This window comes from Marmota flaviventris, chromosome 18 (genome assembly GCF_047511675.1).
Source record: "Marmota flaviventris isolate mMarFla1 chromosome 18, mMarFla1.hap1, whole genome shotgun sequence".
Classification (NCBI taxonomy): Eukaryota; Metazoa; Chordata; class Mammalia; order Rodentia; family Sciuridae; genus Marmota; species Marmota flaviventris.
This window is the reverse complement of record NC_092515.1, coordinates 117,350-136,006: the sequence shown is the minus strand read 5'-3', so window position 1 is coordinate 136,006 and position 18,657 is coordinate 117,350. Positions and strand designations below refer to the sequence as shown.

General features: G+C 48.6%; 1 protein-coding gene across 4 annotated transcripts; it reads right to left on the bottom strand.

The window, feature by feature from the left end:
• Positions 1-15: 15 nt before the first annotated feature.
• On the bottom strand, positions 16-6,455 carry Zbtb45 (zinc finger and BTB domain containing 45). 4 transcript variants are annotated; one of them, XM_071604839.1, is made up of 4 exons: positions 5,507-5,999; positions 4,427-4,939; positions 2,786-4,052; positions 16-761 (listed from the first exon to the last, which is right to left on the bottom strand). In XM_071604839.1, the coding sequence occupies exons 3-4, from the start codon at positions 4,050-4,052 to the stop codon at positions 505-507; spliced, it is 1,524 nt and encodes a 507-aa protein (XP_071460940.1). In that variant the 5' UTR covers positions 4,427-4,939; positions 5,507-5,999; the 3' UTR covers positions 16-504. The 4 variants fall into 4 exon arrangements, with proteins under 4 accessions (XP_071460940.1, XP_027776950.2, XP_027776952.2 ...); XM_027921149.2 differs by lacking the exons at positions 4,427-4,939; positions 5,507-5,999 and adding an exon at positions 6,193-6,455; XM_027921151.2 differs by lacking the exons at positions 4,427-4,939; positions 5,507-5,999 and adding an exon at positions 6,232-6,455.
• Between the last annotated feature and the right edge of the window lie 12,202 nt (positions 6,456-18,657).

The window sequence follows — 18,657 nt, the reverse complement described above, 5'->3', positions numbered from 1 at the left end:
TCTACAATGGCAGTGTGCACTGACCAGACTCTTTTATTATAGAGTGAGAAGTGAGAGTTCCAAGGTCTGACCTATTCCATGATGGGTCCATCTGGGCTTTCTCAGGCCCTGGATGAGGAAGGGGTCGTGCCAAGTGGGGCCCAGGGTCATCATTCAACCAATATTCAGACAGAGCTGTATCCCCACCCTACAGCTAATGGGAGGCGCGCGCAAATCAACACCCGAGATTTAAACCCGGACCCAGTTCCTCGGGCCTGTGAGCCTACTTTCAGACGGGAAGTGGTCCAGTTCTTAGTGGCCAGGTCTCTGACTGTCCCCTTTGTGGACCTTGCCCTACCTAGAGGGTCCAAGGACGTGGAAGAGAGGAGTGATAGGCTGGGCCCCAGGTTCAGTCTGGAGAAAGGGATAGGGCAGGGAAGAGTGGAGTGGCGGTCACGGACCGCAGCAGTAGCCAACTGCCGTGGGGGCGCAGTCGATTCCTGGTGCGTGTGGCCAGATCCCGCGTCAGGTCGCAGGGTGCGCTGCCAGGTGGCGCTCCAGCAGCGCTCTGTGCGAGAAGACCTTGCCACAGGCCGGGCAGGGAGCACGCTCCGGCCGGTGTGTGCGCATGTGCACATTGAGGGAGCTCTTCTGTGTGAAGCGCTTGGCGCAAACTGCGCACTGGAAGGCGCGCACGCCAGTGTGCGTGACCATGTGCTTGAGCAGGTAGTCGCGCAGCGAGAAGGATCGCCAGCACACTGCGCACTGGTGTGGCTTCTCACCTGGGGACAAGGAGGGCAGAACATGCGTCAGACCACTCAGCTCTCCCAGGCACCCGTTACGGCAGGGGCTCTGGTCCTCTCCCCTCCCTAAGTAGCCATGACCCCCCAGGATTAAGTGCCTGTCAGGGAAACTCCCCAATTCTGGAGTCCTCCTGCTCCACAGCGAGCCCCTCTCCTGGACCCACACCTTCATCCAAGGGTGCCGTTGTCCGGCAAGTATGCCCCAGCAGGGAACCCTGCCCTGGAATATCCACTTGTGTCTGGACTCCCCACTAGGAGCTCCCTGGACTTTCACTGGGCCTATACAGGTAGAGCCTTCTGAACTCTCTGATTGCCAATCACCATTCTTTTTTCCTTTTTTATTTTGTGGATTGAGTCCAGGTGTGCTGTGCGGCTGAGCTACATCTCCAGCCCTTTTTTTCTTGGAGGGGTGCACCACAGATTGAACTCAGGGACACTTGGCCACTGAGCCACACCCCCAGCCCTATTTCGAATTTTATTTAGAGACAGGGTCTCACTGAGTTGCTTCGTGCCTCACCATTGCTGAGACTGTTTTTGAACTGGAGATCTTCCTGTTTCAGCCTCCCCAGCCACTAGAATTACAGATGTGCACCCCTGGCCAACCTTTTTAATGTATCTGAGATAGTGCCTCACTAAGTTGCACAGACTAGCCTTGTGATTCTCCTGCCTCAGCCTCCTGAGTTGCTGAGATTAAAGAGGTGTGCCATTGCACCCCGCTTTGCCAGTTACTATTTTAAGGACAGTCTAGTAAGGCCCAGCATGCCTGGGCAAGGAGAGATCAGGACACATCTGCCCCTTCCTGCTGGAATCCCCAGTCAGAATCCTGACTGTTGCCACCACACTGTCCCCAGGGTGAGAGGCTGCACTCATCACCCTGGACTGCAGGGGAGGCAGACTGTGTTGGGCTCTCCAGTCATCATGCATTGACAACGTTTACCTCCGCACCAAGGGACTGCAGGGCAGCGCCTGCTGGGGTGGGGTGAGGGTGACTGTCTCCAGACCAACCAGGCTTGGGCACTTGGCTTAGGTCACACACGTCTTGCAAGGTTGGCACTACCTTGGAGTCCTGGCAGCATTCTGCATGCCAATCACCCAGCTCCCGTGTGTCGGGTAGGATAGCTTCCCTATCCTCCCAGGGCAACCAGATGGAGATTTTGAGCTGTGACATCTCGGTCACTCCCCAACTGAGACAACACCGACGGCCTTCCCAGGCCTCGGAGTCAAATCCCAAGTTCTGGCCCCTGAAGAGCCTCTGGCTTCACTCCCACTGTAATGGTTGTGGTTTTCCTGACAATGGTCAGCTCTGCCGGCTGGCCAGCTTCTGCTTTTCATACTCCTGTCCCAACCCAGTCCCCTAGAAACAACCTTACCCAGGACCTACCCACCACCACCCCAGGCCACCTTCCTGCTCTACTGCTCCCTGGCCAAGATGAGAAGGAAGTTCCCCATGGTCTTTGAGGCCTGGTTCCCCTCTAGGGGCCTGTGCGGTTCACATACTGTGGCCATGTCTTCTCCTAAAACTCTAGCCCAAAGGGCTACTCCTCAGCCTTCATTCAGCTGCCCCTCTGCCAGCTTCCCCCGCTCTTCCTAGGTCAGGGAACACACCCGACTGTACCTCAAGCCCCAACCACCTAGTGAACAGCTGGAGAGATGTAGGAGACTACCTGGAGCTCTACCCCCATACCCCAATCCCTGCTCCATCTCTCCTGCCCCCCTCCAGGCTCCAGCACAAACTTTTCAAAGGCCTGGATTTACAGGTGTGCACCCTATCCAGGCTCAGGATTCCCCATCCCCCAAAACAGGAGGGGAAGACACAGGCAAGAGTACCTATTACTCACATGAGACTCCCCCCACATGCCTCATATTTGGAGGGTTCAATTTCCAGCCCCCCTGGGGTAACCAAAAGCAACAAAACCACATCAGTGCCCAACTGCCCCTAGGGCTCGAATCTCCAATGACCAAGGGGCTGAGAAAGGTGGTCCTCCCGGATCCCCTTGGCTCACCAGAATGGATGAACATGTGCTTGGTGTAGTTTTTCCGAGAGCTGAACGTCTTACGGCAGTGACTACACTCGTAGGCAGGCTGCTCTGCTCCGGGAACACGTACGGGGGTACCTGAAGGGGCACTGGCAGGCACCACAGGCGGGGCCAGGGCTTCCCCAAGCTGAGTGCTGGGGGCGGCCTCAGGCTGGAGTGCAGGGTAGAAGGTGGATGTGGGTGCAGGAGCTGGCCCTGATGGTGTAGGAGGGGTTGGCTGGGGTGGCCCCGGCGTGCCCAGGTGAAAGGGGAAAAGTGCTACAGGCATTCCTGAGGTTTTCACGCCAGGCACACGGGGTCCTGCCAGGGAGCAGTCCGGTGGGGCAGGGGTCTCAGCAGGACAGCCTTCTGTGGCAGTGCCGCCCTCCTCGTGCCAAGCAGATACATAGCTTTCTGGAAACACGTCCTCGGCCACCACAGCCCCGCGAAGGAAATCTCTGCCTGCACTGCCATAGTCAGTGAGGCCAGCAGGTGCAGGTGGGTCCTCTCGAGCGCTGTCCGCAGCAGCAGTGAGGAAGCCAGTTGCACAGTCAGGGAAAGAAGGGGGCGCCTGGCCCTCACCTGGGCCACCACCTTCACCATCCTCGCCGTCGGTTTCGCCATCGGTGTCCTCCTCATCCTCACCTCTATCCTCAGGGACTGGAAGTACTGGGTCTGCATCCGGACCCTCTATCTTGGCTGGGAGCGCAGGCAGCTGAAGACGTGCAGGCTGGCGCTGCTTGCGGCTATGTGCTACACCAGGGTGCCCAAGGGGTCGTGCAGCCAACAAGTGACGCAGGCGGTGGCGCAGCTGTGCAGGTGCCAGCGGTGGGGGCACCGGTGCTGGCAGGGGGGCTGGTGCAGGGGTTCCTGGGGCACGAGCACGTGCGATAATCTGTGTGCACTCATCTATTACTGTCTGGATGCGAAGCACGGATGCAGCTGTGAGCACCTGCAGAGCCTCACCCTGTGCCACCACAAGGGAGCCGCTATAGAGGAACTCAACCAGCTGGCGCACAGTCTGTGCAGGCACCACTGGTGGCACGCGGATCTCCGAGTGGCCAAGCAGCAGCTTGTCCTGAAAGAAGGGGGAGCCTGCAGCCAGCACGCAGCGGTGTGCTCGCAAGGAAGCCTCACGGATGCGCACAGTTACATCACAGAAGTGCCCACCAAGCCTCTGTCCATTGAGGGTCTCAAGCAGTGATCGAGAAAAGTTCTGCAGGTGGATGTGGTGCACTGCCTCCGCAGCCGCCATCTACATAGGACAACAGAACCGGGAGAGGAGGTCAGCCCAGGACTCTCCTCTCCCAGTGTTCAGGTCTCCTCAGCCCTTAATTTGTAGCAGGGCAGGGCCAAGGGTGCACTGCACTCTAGACCTTGCCCACCGCGTATCTCCCCAGCAGCCCCTCACAGTCCTGGTTCACAACACACAGGACTCAGCCACCTCAAGTCTTCTTCTGCAATGCCCTCTGCCTCCACAGCCCCCAACATCCCTCTGGAAAAGGGTTAGGCATATCAGTTCCCAGGTGTTCCCCCAGCCCTGAAGGTGCAGGGCTTACCTCCTCCTCTTCTTGGCCCACTCCACCCCAATTAAAATATCCTTAAGTAGCCAGGTGCGGTGGTGCATACCTGTAATCCCAGCCACTGGGGAGGCTGAGGTAGGAAGACCTCAAATTCAAAGCCGCCTCGGCAACTTAGCAAGGCCCTAAGAACTCAAGGAGACCCCATAACTACATAAAATATGAAAAGGGCTGGGGATGTGGGTCAGGGGTTCAGTGCCCCTGGGTTCAACCCCCGGTTATATCTATGTATCTCCATCCATCCTTAAGTAGCCTCCACTCTCCCTCTGAATGTGTAGCTCTGTGTAGAGGAGCTAGGAACCCCCATTTAGGACCAGCTGCCCTGCCTCACTTAGCAGATCTTCATACAGAAACACTAGCCAGTGTTCATTCAGCGAGTTGTGGCCCCCACTCTGCCTCTTTTCCTTTTTTCGGTCTTCCCTTTGTACTTCTCAGTCTTACTGCAGCTGATTTCCTGTGCTGACCCAGGAATGCTGCACCAGAATGGGGTTACATTAACTGGAATATGCAGGTCTTCACAGGTGGCACATCTGCTTCCTGGTCAGATCCATTTGGAGTATGCCTGGTCACATAAGAGTGAAGGTAGAAAGCTGGTCAACAGCTGGGCAGGTGCCCCAGGGTGTGTGACATAGAGAGGCGTTATATATGGACCATGTGACTGGATGGGTAAGGGTGAAGCACCAGCAGGCCACAGCCGGTGTGAAGCCATGTAAGGAGCATGGCTGAGCAATCCTCATGCTTCTTGTGAACTGTGACCCTATGATGCAGGCACTGGCCAGCCTCAGTCACCAGAAGGGGGGGTACCTCCAGGGGATTCTGAGAAATTGCTACTTCACCCATCAAGCAGGTGACCAGAGGGCACTGGGCCTGTTTTTCTGTCTGTGGAATAGGGTAGCTTACTCGGGTCATCTTACACCCAGAACGTACAGATTTCTGGTCTAAGAGGGAGAATCGACAAACCCTGAGACTACTCTCCACCAACTTGTCTCTCCAGGGTCACAACCCCGGAGTGGAGCCCTACTTAATCCTGCCCCTATACCCTAAAGATCTGTTGGGGGTCTCAGTCTCAACTCTTCCCTCCCCATTTGCAAAAATCATCTTCCAGCAAGACCCCCAAGCCACTACGCACCAGTTACCGATGAAGTAACATTGCTGGTTCCCTCCATCGGCCACCTCCAGGTTTATTCCCCAACACATCAGCCAGAGGGAGCCTGTACGGACCTAACAGACCAGGACGCTTCTGATCTCAGAACCCCCTAGGGCCTTGAGTTAATTCCTCAAAGAAGCCAAGCCTTTGCGTCTACAAAGGCTGGTCTCCGCCAGCCGCACCCTGCTTCACGGTGGAGGAAAGGAGGGCGGGGCACACACCTGCGCAGCCACCCGCGAGGCGGGAACCCTTTCTTCTTCCGCCCCGCCCCGCCCTGCTCCCTGAGGGCTCTGATTCCACGGCCCAGAGGCCGCGGGGCGGTCCCGGATTCCTCCCAACCAAGGCCCACCCTCCTGGGACGGGCGTCGCACACTCGTAGCCCAGTCTTCGCCCACGCGCGGTCCTCCAAGAGCCGCGTCCCGCCCTGGGCACCACGGCTGGCGCCCTACCCCGCGCGCTGAGCCGCCTCTGGCCCGCAGCGACCGCCCGCGCTCCAGCCCGGCCACCCCGGGTTCCCCCGCTGCACCCTGGCCTGCGTGGAGCTCCGATCCTGCAGCGCCCTCTCGCGTTCGCCGCGTGCGCTCCGAGCCCAGCCCAGGTGCCCCTCCCCTAGCACGTCCCGGCCTCCCCGCCGACCCTGCGGCAGGGGGATGCCCGCCCGACCCCACCTCCGACTCCGGGCCCGGCAGTGGCCGCCTCCTGCTCACCAACTCCCAGGCCGCACTTCCGGGCCAGAACGCCGGCGGAACCCCCGGCCGCGGCCGTGGCAGCGCAGGCGGAGCGCTAGGTCGCAGCACGTTTCCTGAGTTCTTGTGGCTTTGCCGCCGCCGCCAGGCCGCACTTCCGGCCCTCGTCAGAGTCGGAAACAAACAAACAAAACATCGCCGAAGCCGGGGCGGCAGCGACGCGAGGGATCTGGGACCCGGCACGCTTCCGGCGTCGCCCTGGTGACGGGTGGGGGCGGGGCCAGAACTGTCACTCAGCTCGCATTCTGCCTGGCTGAAAAGGGCACAGGAAAATTGAAGGTGGGGCCTGGCTCTGTTGTGCAGGCCTGTAACCCCAGCCACGTGGGATTGCAAGTTCGAAGCCAGTTGGGTAATTTAGTGAAACCCGAGCTCAAAATAAAAGTAAAAAGGTTGGGGATGTCACGCAGTGGTACCACGCTCTCCACACTTGCACGGCATGCATGCAAACCCCAGAAACAACAACGGGTCTAGTCCTGGTCTCATTGTTCAGACTCTGAACCCTCCTATGTGCCCCCCACCCACACACACACTGGATCTGTTCCTATTGCTTTGACAACCCCTCTCATCTCAGGTCATTACTCTTCATCCTCAGGTCCCTGGCTGGAGCCCACCTGGAGGTTGGCTCAAGTCATTTTCTCCATCTGTAGCACCCTTTCACACAGCTTAGATGTCCTCCGCGTCCTCCCTGACTTCAAACCAACCCGCATCTTTTGTCCAGGAGGTTTGCCAGGGTAAGAGATCCTCTGTGTCTTTCAACTTGGTGCCTGCTGCTCTAACACAGGAACAGGCAGATGCTTCACCCTGCCCTGGCTTTCACTTAGCTTGACCCTGCAAGATTCTCCACGATTTTGTACCCAGAAACTGTAAAAGTGATCATATTATCTGAGTAATTACACTGCATGGTGAGAGGGGCTGTGTAGTTGTAATTAAGGTTATTAATCAGCTGATCTTAAAATAGAGGATGAACCTTAATTATTTAGGTAGTTCCCAGGTACTTTCCGGGGTTCTGAAAGTCAAAAGAGAAAGAGCCTTTGAAGGTAAAGAGTGCCAGATGATGGAACGCAAGACTGGAAGTCTGAGAAGAGCCCTGGACAACAGCCAGCAGGAAAACAAAGCCCTCAGTCCTGCAGCAGCATGGAACTGGATTCTGCCAACCATCTGAATGAGCTGGAGTAAGTAGATTCTTCCCCAGAGCCTCCAAGTAAGAGCTCCCCTGGCCAACACCTCAGTTGCAGCTTGTGAGACCCAGAGCAGACAACCTGCGGAATGGTGAACTGAAAAAGACAATGGTTTAAGTCACTGAGTTTGTGGTACTGTGTTACAGTAGCAGTAGAAAAGAAGTACCCTCGGGAGACCCAGGGCCTCCACACAGGAAGAATCTGTTTGTTCTCCTGTTTGATGAACACAAACCCTTCACCTCCCTCTTATCAAATGCTTCATTTCTGCCTTTCCAACAGTCATCAGGCACCTCACAGAGGAGCTGTCACTACTCCATCCTGCAAGCACTGGGCCTTGGGGTAAAAGTGAGAGGCATGACTGGGGGAGGCCCAGCTGAGTTTGGGAAGGGCAACTGCAAGGGTGGTGGAAAGAGGGTGGTTCTCCCTTGGGCAAGGCAGGTCCAGGAACTATGGGCTGAGTTGCAGAATGGTACTGTGGAGAGAGGCATGTCCCACTGGCATGTAAAAGGGGACTACAGGGAAGACAAAGGACCTACCTAGGCGGCAAACTCAGAAGGTCTGCCCAATAGACTCAAGGTAAGGGGAAAATCCAAGTAGCTTCAGCAAAGTTCTCAGCCCTGAAGGAAGAGGTCTGGTGATTGAGAAAGACGTGAAGATGGAGGACCTGGCCCAGGAGGTCACGAGGGGTCTGGGTGGGAAGAACCAAACACTGACCACTCTCAGGCAGTCAAGGGCACCCAAGAACTGTGGCCTCCAGCGTCACAAGCCTGAAGCAAATATTTATTTTGCTTCTTTTTCCCAAGACCTTATTGTAGTGGTTGTACTTTCTTGCTTTGCACTAGATACTGGAAATTGAATTGGGATGCTCAACCACTAAGCCATATCCCCAGTCCTTTTTTTATTTTTATGAGACAGAGTCTCACTAATTTGCTGAGGCTGGCCTCAAACTTGTGATCCTCCTGCCTCAGTCTCTCTAGGATTACAGACATGTGCCACTGAGCCCAGCTCATGTGAGTGTTCTGAGGAATGAATGAGTGCAGTAGAGGACACCAGTTTAAGGAACCAGGGAAGAGCTACGTGGCCTGTATATTTTGAAAATCTGAGGCCAGGCCCAAGATGGGAGAAGTAGGTACCAAACAGATCTGAAAGGAGTAGAAGAAATTGAGCTCCAGCGTGACTGGGCTCCCTGAGCTGATGTTAGACCAGGACGCAAGAAAAGACCAGTGACTTCAATTAAAATCAAATTAAAGCAAGCTTATTATTTTGACCAGCCGGGCTGCCTCTCCCACCCAAAACCGTGGGAATCAAGACAGCAACAGCAGTTTTCCTGCAGCCCAGCTTTATAGCCCAGAAAGTTACACAAAGGGGGGTTACAGATAACAGAACTCTGACAAGCATCACACGAATGGTAGTTTACATTTTTGCTGGCCCCAACGTCAGAATTTATGAGGACGATTAGAGCCTCAGAGAGGGTCGTTGTCTGGCCAGGGAAGGCCAATATTTATGAGGTGTCTCTAAGTTTCAGAGAGGGCTGCTATCTGGTCAGAGAGCCAGGCAGGGGTGAGTTCAAGGCACGGGCAGGCATTCCAAGCAGGTTCAGAATTTGCAGTAATTTATAGCAAAGCCGAAATTAGCTTTTCATGGCTTTGTGGCGAGATGGCTCCCATTTTTAAGAAAAGATCAGGTTGGGTCTATCATTCCCCCCTTTTCTTATGTGTCCCTTTCAAATATTTGATAGGGTAGGAGAAGAGCACTGAGGGAATTTTAATCCCTCAGGCAACAGTCTCCAACTTTTTAGAACTCACCCAAAACCGGTCTCCCTGATTTGATCTGACTTAATTAATTACTTATATTGACAGTCTATTTTTGGCTCCATTGTTGTAAGAAGAGGGGCGTTGCTCGTTTTGGCTTCTTCTGAGCTGAGAGGGGGTGACGTGAGGGGGCATGGCGTGAGGGACATGAGCTCCCTTTTAGAAGTCAGTTTGGTTTGAAGTCTGGTTGGGGAAGAACAGGTTGTAAAGTCATCTGGGGATGGGTGCTTCTATGAGAGAAACAAAAACCATGAGTACTGCATAAATGTTGCAGCAGCTGGAACATGTCACTGTATAGAAGTTCCCTCACCAGGCTTTAACATCCCCAGTTACCAGGACTGTAAGTACAACATTTAACTTTTAGGGTTACAGTTGTCCCTCCCCATAAGATACAGTTTAATAATTTAATGTCATCTGATCTTGCAAAATCCTTTTACTAGTGTGACCTCTGTGTCTAATAGAGAAAGCTTTAATTCTGTTACTCAGGGCTGGATAATCATACTAGCAAACACCAAGCCTACCTGTGTAGGTTAGGAATATCTGTGGGCCTTAAACTAAAAACTTCTGTCTCTGGCAGCTCCTCTTGATAGTCTCTTTTTATAGTTATCAGGCATTTCTGTCTGAGAATCCTTCTTTTCAGCCTCCAGTCTTACTTATTTTGGGAGGTTAACATAAAGTGTATACCTTAAAATATTATTATCATTATTATTATTGTCATCATTATTATTTAAAATGCCCAGGAATGGCTGTGTTTTTTTTTTTAAAGAGAGAGTGAGAGACAGAGAGAGAGAGAGAGAGAGTGAGAGAGAATTTTTTAATATTTATTTTTTAGTTTTCGGCAGACACAACATCTTTGTTTGTATGTGGTGCTGAGGATCGAACCCGGGCCGCACGCATGCCAGGCAAGCGCGCTACCGCTTGAGCCACATCCCCAGCCCCTGTGTTTTGGTTTTAATGTCTTTGCTAGGTGTTTAAGATGAAGCAGTCAAACTGACTTTTGTTTCTATCTATTGTTAACAGTCAGCCGAGTTTCCCTGGGAGTCCTGGGGAAACTTGAGAGCAGCTTCTCAGTTCCGCTAGTGCCATTTGTGCTAGGATGGGTCCAGGTCTTGCTTGACCATGTGGCTTCCCTCAGAAGCATCAGGGATGTCTCCCTTCTCTGATGACCCTCCTCTTCACAGCAAATGCACTGATTGGCTTTCTGTTCTCCGGTGGTCTCATTAATCTCCCTGTTCAGGAGGTTATGTGGCCCAAAGTTGCAAAGCTCTTTAGAGAAGTCCCCTGTTCCCTGGATTCAGACTGACTCAGAGGGCAAGAGCCAAATATTGTTTTTTTTGGCCCTTTTAATTTAACTTTAATTTTAAAACTTAATCTTAAACATCCAGCAAATAAATTTTAACAGCCTTATATTAAGAGTACTGGGCTTTAATGTCTATAACTTTACAATTATTTATCTTTTTTTTAATTGGGATCTGTATTATCATATCTGTCTTGTAGGTGATGGCTTATTATCTTAAATTAACCCATGTTGTGTTCTTAAAGCAACACTTCTGTAAAACACTAACAGGGAATCTTTAGACCATTTATAAGGAAATTACAAAATAAAATTAACAAGAGTAAAAACATTTAGTTCATGTAATAGCTACCCTGAATTTTGGCTGAGTTATACATTATATCCCCTGTTTGAGATCCTAGTAATCTTGACAGAAAAAAACAAAAAAACAACTTTTGAACATAACTTTAAATGAACTAAAATCTGGCCTACTGCTTTTGTAGTCATTCTCACATGTAGTAAGATGGGACACAGAGCCTTGTTTTAAGGGTCCGGCAGACGTCGGAGGAAGAGACCACCAAGAGACTGGCTCATGCAACAGCAAAAGGGGATTTATTGAGGATCCAATCCAGCGCGCTGGGGCTCCAGGCTCACTCAACAAGGGAGAGCGGCCCAGAGCCCAGAGCAGGGGTTGAGCACTGCTTAAGTACACTTTTTGGGGAGGGCGGGGGCTCTGCATACATCAGAGCAAATCATCATGAGGCGCAGGAAAATCAAACAACAACTCTCAAACTTGATTAGCACATTCATTGGCGGGAACAGGTCGGGCAGGAAGGGGGGGTACATTCAAACTGATTGGTTTGGGCCCTGAATGCCTACGTGCCAAACTGCACAGGGTCCTAGGTTATTTATCTACTGGACAGTCCCGGGAATTGTTTTAACAGCTCCAGGAATTTCAGGTTTTGGGGGTGTAGCATAGGAACTTAACAATACCTGGTCCTTTACATTTTAACTCAGGCTTTGCAGCTTAGAAACTTTACGATACCCGGTCTTTTACACTTTAATTTCAATTTCTTTTACTCTTACATTGTCTCAGGTAAGGCAGGGCTCTTTATAAATCTTAAGTGTTCTAGTTCTAAAGCTGATCTTTGCTTTTTAAATATCATTTTACAAAGTTTACATAAATTGTTTGAGGTCACATGAACATTAGCTAACACCATATGATATCACATTTAAAACATGAATTAAAGAAAGGCTGAAAGTTTTTAACCTTTACATAGATTAGGCTCTCATTAACTTAAAAATACATTTAAATTGTTCCCCAATGTAAAAAGTAACATAACACTTTACATATCTTATTGATAACAGGTAAATAAATTCCCAATATATTTTTTTTACCAAACAACTTTAGAACACCAGCTTGATATAATGCTCTTTAAAGCTTCTACCTTATAGACTTGTATACCTGGAAGATATGAGCACATTAATAGCATCACAATTACATTGATGTTTCTATATTAACCAAGTTTAGCTTTTAAAGAAATGGCAGTACAATGCTCTAAAATAACAGTTCTTATTTAACCAGTTGCTTAATTTTTATGGTTGCTTGCTCTAGAAAAAAATAAAACTTAATAAACACAATGTTATGAGTAAACTTATGTTTTAAGAAATTTTTGTCTTTTTAACACATGACCGATTGTAAAAACAAACTTATACAAACTTGTATAGTAAATAAATCAGATATCTAACAAAAGTACTCATGAATGAGTAATCCCATATCAAATTTACTTTACTTATTTATCAAAATATCAGACAAATGTATTGAACAGTGTTAACCATTTTTTCTTGTTGAAAGAAAAGTCCTAGAACCAAGACATATTAGACATTTTATAGACATTAATATTTTATTAGTTTTTTTGAACACCTAGAAAAACTTGTAAGCGGGGCTGGGGATGTGGCTCAAGCATTAGCACGCTCGCCTGGCATGCGTGTGGCCCGGATTCGATCCTCAGCACCACATACAAACAAAGATGTTGTGTCTGCTGAAAACTAAAAAATAAATATTAAAAAATTCTCTCCCCCTCTCTCTCTCTTAAAAAGAAAAGAAAAGAAAAGAAAAACTTGTAAGCTTAAATTTAAAGACATTAATTTTTATCTGTTTATCCAATTTAAATTGAACCATTTAAATCACATGAATTAAAGATCTTTGGATCCACTTTTTAAATTTGTTTTTATGAGCGCTCCTTATATAAGTTAATTTGTATATCATATATATGATATACGGACATATGTACATATAGACATACAACACATAACACAAGTGTGCACACATAACAATATTAAAGGCCTTGTAGCTTTTTGCAGGTGAAATCTCCATTGCAATGTTTCAAAAACTCCACAGTTGGTCAAAGATAGAACTGATCAGAAAAACATTAACCTAGGTCTGTAGGATCAAAATCATGAGCTCAAAAAAAATACAGAATCTAAGGAAAAAAAACAAGAGTCCTAGAAAAAATGACTGGCCAGTAATTAGTAAATACCACACAATTTACTTTTTTTTTTCCCCCTTAGGCCTCAGATCAGTCTCCTACTGAGCTCACAGGCTTCTTTCATTTGCATTTCAACCTAAGTCCTGGCTGAGGTCTGAAGGAGCAGGAAAAACTGCCATTCTGAGCAGACACCTCAGGCCTAAGGCATTTTAACCATAAGTCATAATTTTCAGGTTCAGATGTTGAAAATTATGATACAAATTTAAGATACAATTCACAAAATTCTATATCTTTACATCTTGTTTTGTCAACAGATCCCATGCTATGATTTACTATCCTTGTCCAAATTAATGCACTGGTACCCACAGTGACATCTTCCCAGGCTACCCAATTCAAAATTGGTGAAAAAAAAAAACAAAAAAAAACCTGAATGATTGGGAAGTTACTTGCCAACATGGAAGTAGAGTTCTTTAGTTTTCCATCCTAAGTATTTAGGTTCTCTGGCATGAATTATCTGAAATCATAAACTAAACAATTACCTAAACCCAACTTTTAACTGCAAGATTGTGCAATGCTTCAAAAACCCATTCAGATACCAGATTGTTACAATGAAACATCATCTTTTAGACACACATTCAGCCAAGATCATTCCCCAAAACAATTTATAATATCAACACACTATTGCCCATGTCTTAAAGGGCCAGAAACAAAGACACAAGACAGACAGACAGAAAGGACCTCCAGACTATGGCTGAGAGACAGAAACCTTTAAAACAGAGCAGATAAGAGAAAAATCTCCTACACCAGTGGCACCACAGATGTCCCCACAAGGGGACCAGATGTTTTCACAGAGGGGCAACCTGAAATGTAAAATCAAGGGTCTCGGTGGCGACTTTACTGCATTTAGTGTCCCCTTTTTCTCTTTCTCTTTTTTTGAAGAAGACAGAGGTGGCATAATCCTTACAGTGCAGGGAAGGAAGGAGGGAATTCCCCAAAGCAACAGGGCTTGGGCAGCTGCTGGGAGTCCCTCAGTCCCTCCTTTTACTTACAGGATTAGCTCCTCTGGTTTGGCACACTCCATCTCCTAACATTTCAGTAGTCAGCTCTCAAAAAGTTCGGGGCGGGGGGGGTTGGTATCAAAATTTGTAACTGAAAGTTCAGTTCCTGACCTTGAAGCCAATTAATGCCAATTTAATAATGAGGACAGGGTGCTGGGGGTATAGCTCAGTTGGAAGAGTGCTTGTCTCTCAAGCCCAAGGCCCTGGGTTCAATCCCCAGCACCAAAAAAAAAAAAAATAAAAAAAATAATGAGGACAGGGTTTTGAGAAAAAGAAAAAGGGAGGTTTATTGCTTTGCTAACAAAGGAGAAACACAGGGGACTCTGCCCAAAGGTTGTGACTCTCTTCATCTGGAGGGACAGGGGTTTTAAAGGAGGTTCACTTATTAACCTGGGAGATACTCAGTTCTCATATCCCCAGCAGGCATTGCCCTCTGCAGTGGGTGTGCTCCAGCAGCCAGCTAGGGGCTTCTCTCACCTGCTTAACAAAGGGGGGTAAAGTTCATTGCAGTTCCTTAAAACACAGTCCAAAGGGGTGTCAGGCTTACTTGCTTTATTACCCATTTTCACGTCCAATATCCTTACGTTTTTACCACAGAAATCACACAACAAAAGGCACAAAAACAAACAAACAAAAAACATATAGAACACAGAACAAAACACAAGAAAACAGAAACCCGGCGCCAAAACAGAAAAACAGAGGAGCAATGCAACGTCTTGCGAAAGCTCCGGGGTAGGAGCGTGTACCTGCCCGTCGGCACCTCTCTACCCTTCCAGAGGAATTCCCTACAGAACAGAACAGAGGACAGAACGACTTCTCGTTACTGTCCCAGACAGGAGTGTATGTGAGCCTCGCCAGGCCACCTCTCTGTCATCAGAAGAGATCTGTCTGCTGCTATCTGGTCAGAGAGCCAGGCAGGGGTGAGTTCAAGGCACGGGCAGGCATTCCAAGCAGGTTCAGAATTTGTAGTAATTTATAGTAAAGCCGAAATTATCTTTTCATGGCTTTGTGGCGAGATGGCTCCCAATTTTTAAGAAAAGATCAGGTTGGGGATGGGGATGTGGCTCAAGCGGTAGCACGCTCGCCTGGCAGGCGTGTGGCCCGGGTTCGATCTTCAGCACCATATACAAACAAAGATGTTGTGTCTGCCGAAAACTAAAAAATAAATATTAAAAACAAATTATCTCTCTCTCTCTCTTTAAAAAAAAGAAAAAGAAAAGATCAGTTGGGTCTATCACTTGTAAGGGTCCGGCGAAGCGTCGGAGAAAGAGACCACCAAGTGACCACTCATGCAATTGGCAGAAGGGGATTTATTGATCTAGCATGCTGGGGCTCCGTGCCCACTCAAGAAGGGAGAACAGCCCAGAGCCCCGAGCAGGGGCTGAGCACTGCTTAAGTACACTTTTTTGGGAGGGTGGGACTTTACATACATCACAGTCTCCTTTAACAAATCATCATACACCACGGGAAAATCAAGCAACAATTCCTAAACATGATTAGTTCATTCATTGGCGGGAACAGGTCAGGCGGGAGTGATAGGTCAGTTCTAAACGGGGTACACATTTAAACTGATTGGTTTAGGCCCTGCAAGGCCTACATGCGAGATCACACAGAGCCCTGAATTATTAAACAACCAAGCAGTCAGGGGGAATATTTACTGGGTGGTTCCAAGCATTGTCTTAACAACTACAGGAATTTCAGGTTTTGCAGGTAGCATAGAAACCTAACAATACCTAATCCTTTACATTTTAACTCAGACTTTGCAGCTTAGAAACTTTATATACCCGGTCTTTTACCCTTTAACTTTTACGCTTTAACTTCAATTTCTTTTACCCTTACACACTGACGGAGGCATGGATCAGTGGACAAAGGCATCCACCAAGGCATCTTCCAGGCCCCTTAGCTGTGTCGGTTCACAGCCTCTCTCCATCCTGCATCACTACCAGGGGAGCTCATCATCCAGGGTCACCCTCTCTGGCTATTACTGTCTAGAAGAAAAAATTAATACCCAAGTCCCATTCTGTGAGTCTGGTCTGTGCCAGATGTGGGAGGCAGGTCCCAGGATTCAGGATCCATGGAGCATGCTGATCATGCTCCATGGAAACTCCTCCCCATATGAGGCAGATGGGGTAGATTCTGAGAGGGGTCTCTGGCAAGGCAAGTAGCAGCAGAGGAGGGTTGAGCCACAGAGGAAAAAATGGAAACCTCAAGACTTGAGTTGACACTCCCTATGGGCCTCCTAATAACGGAGTTTGGAGTCCCAGGAGAGTTCTGTGGAGGTGGTAGAAGCAATGGGTGGGACTAGGCTTGGTGCCTTTAGCATTTACCAGAAAAGTAAAGGCATCCAGAGATTAAGAGTCTACTGAGAGGGGTGGAGGCAAAGAATGTCTGAAAGTTAGAAAAGGTTTAAAGAGCTTTCATATGTAAAAGAGCAACTCAGGAAAGACCTTCACTGGATGCCCTGGGGCTAGGAATTCCCTGCCCATAGGATGTGGCCTGAAGCCTTCACACCCTTTGACGCTACCTTTGCTGCTTCCAGACAGCTGTTTCAGTTCAAGTGAACAATCCAACCATCCTTGGTAAGATTTACCATGTGGTGTAACCTCACCACCCTCCATTTCCATCCTTCTGGTGGGCTCCCTTGACCCATTTACTGTGAGTCGCTGTCCCGATTCCTGTTCCCCACTAATATGACTTTACTACCACTGTGCACATTGTGGGCAGTTCACATCAACCACACAGCACAGCCTTGGTCCCTGCCCTTGCTGTCTCAGTCACTTTCCTTTGGGCTCCTGGGCCACCTAGATGTTGTTAATCTTGTCAGCTTACACTGTTCCATTCAGGAGCATCTGGTCTGAGAAGTGGTTCACTACCAAGGTGAGCAACTGAGCAGCCACAACCAGCACAGTAGGAAAAGCCACCTGTACCACACCTGACCTCAGCCACTCCCTCTCTGCCCATTGTGTTGAAGCTGTTGGTTAAGTCTCTTCTTTTAACCAAAAAACATCTATAATAAACAAGGATTGGTTCCTAGAGGCCCATCCCCAGGCACTTCCTCACTACTTGGCATACCTGGTACACATGCCCATGGACCCTGACAGGTAGGGGGTTTGGCCCTGCCGGGCCTTCTCCCAGGCTGCTCCGGCCCTTGCCTCTGGTGGACCCCAGGCCCTGTCCCAGCTTTCCCCCCCTCCCCTCCCTTTCCCTCCCTTCCCCCTCCCCCTCCTCCTCCTCCTCTTTTGTTATTCTTGTTGCTGTGCTAGGGTTTTAATCCAGTTGCATCCGACCACCAAGCTACATCCTCAGGCCTTGTTTTTTTTTTTTAAGAGAGAGGGAGAGAGAATTTTAATATTTATTTTTTAGTTTTTGGCAGACACAACATCTTTGTTTGTATGTGGTGCTGAGGATCGAGCCCCGCTGCACGCATCCCCAGCCCCTCCTCAGGCCTTGATTATTTTTCAGTACTGGGTATTAAACCCAGCACCTTGTGCATGCCAGGCAAGTACTCTACCACTGAATCACATTCTCCACCTTTTTATTTTTATTTTGAGACAGGGTCTCACTGATTTGCTCAGGTTTTCCTTGGACTTGTGATCCTCTTGCTTTAGCCTCCAGAGTGGCTGGGGGGAAAGTAACCATTTTATATTTATTTATTTATTTACTTACTTATTTATTTTGGTACAAGGAATTGAACCCTGGGATGCTTAACCACTGAGCCACATCCCCAGCCTTTTTTATATTTTATTTAGAGACAGGATCTGCTGAGTTCCTTAGGGCCTCGCTGAGTTGCAGAGGCTGGCTTTGAACTCACAATCCTCCTGCTAGGATTACCCAAGCTGCTAGCATTATAATCCTCTACCATCGTGCCCAGCTGCAAGGATTCATAAGTTTAAATTGAATGTCATTATGAGTAGTGGGATAAAATTCCAGCTGCCCTGCTTGGGACATGAATTGTTCCTTTGTCTGACATTTAGCAATGTACACATCCTGCCCCTTAGTTGTCCATAGCTATCTTGGTTATCACTGTGCTTGTGTTCACATAATTTTGTTTTGTGTAAAAATTGTCCCAAAGCTCAAGATTAGTGATGCTGATGCTGGACACAGTGGTGCAGGCCTGTCATCCAAGTAGCTTGGGAGGCTAAGGCAGAGGACCACAAGTTTGAGGCCAGCCTTAGCAACTTAGTGGGGCCCTAAGCAACTTAACTTAAAAAAGTCTAAAATATAAACAAAAATACAGACTGGGGTTGTGGCTTGGTGTTAGAGTTCTTGCCTAGAATGTATGAGGCACTGGATTCAATCCTCAGTACCACATTAAAATAATAAATAAAATAAAATAAAGGAATTGTGTCCATCTATAACTAAAATAAACAAACAAAAATAAATTAAAAATAAAGGGCTGAGGATGAGGATGTGGCTCAGTGTTTAAATGCCCCTGGGTTCAATCCTCAGTACAAAAAAAAAAAAAAAAGAGTATTAATGCTGATAATTTTATTACAGAATATTACAGATTATTATTATAATTGTTATTTTTGGGGGGCTGGGGAATGTGGCTCAGGTAGTGCACGCGCCTGGCATGCA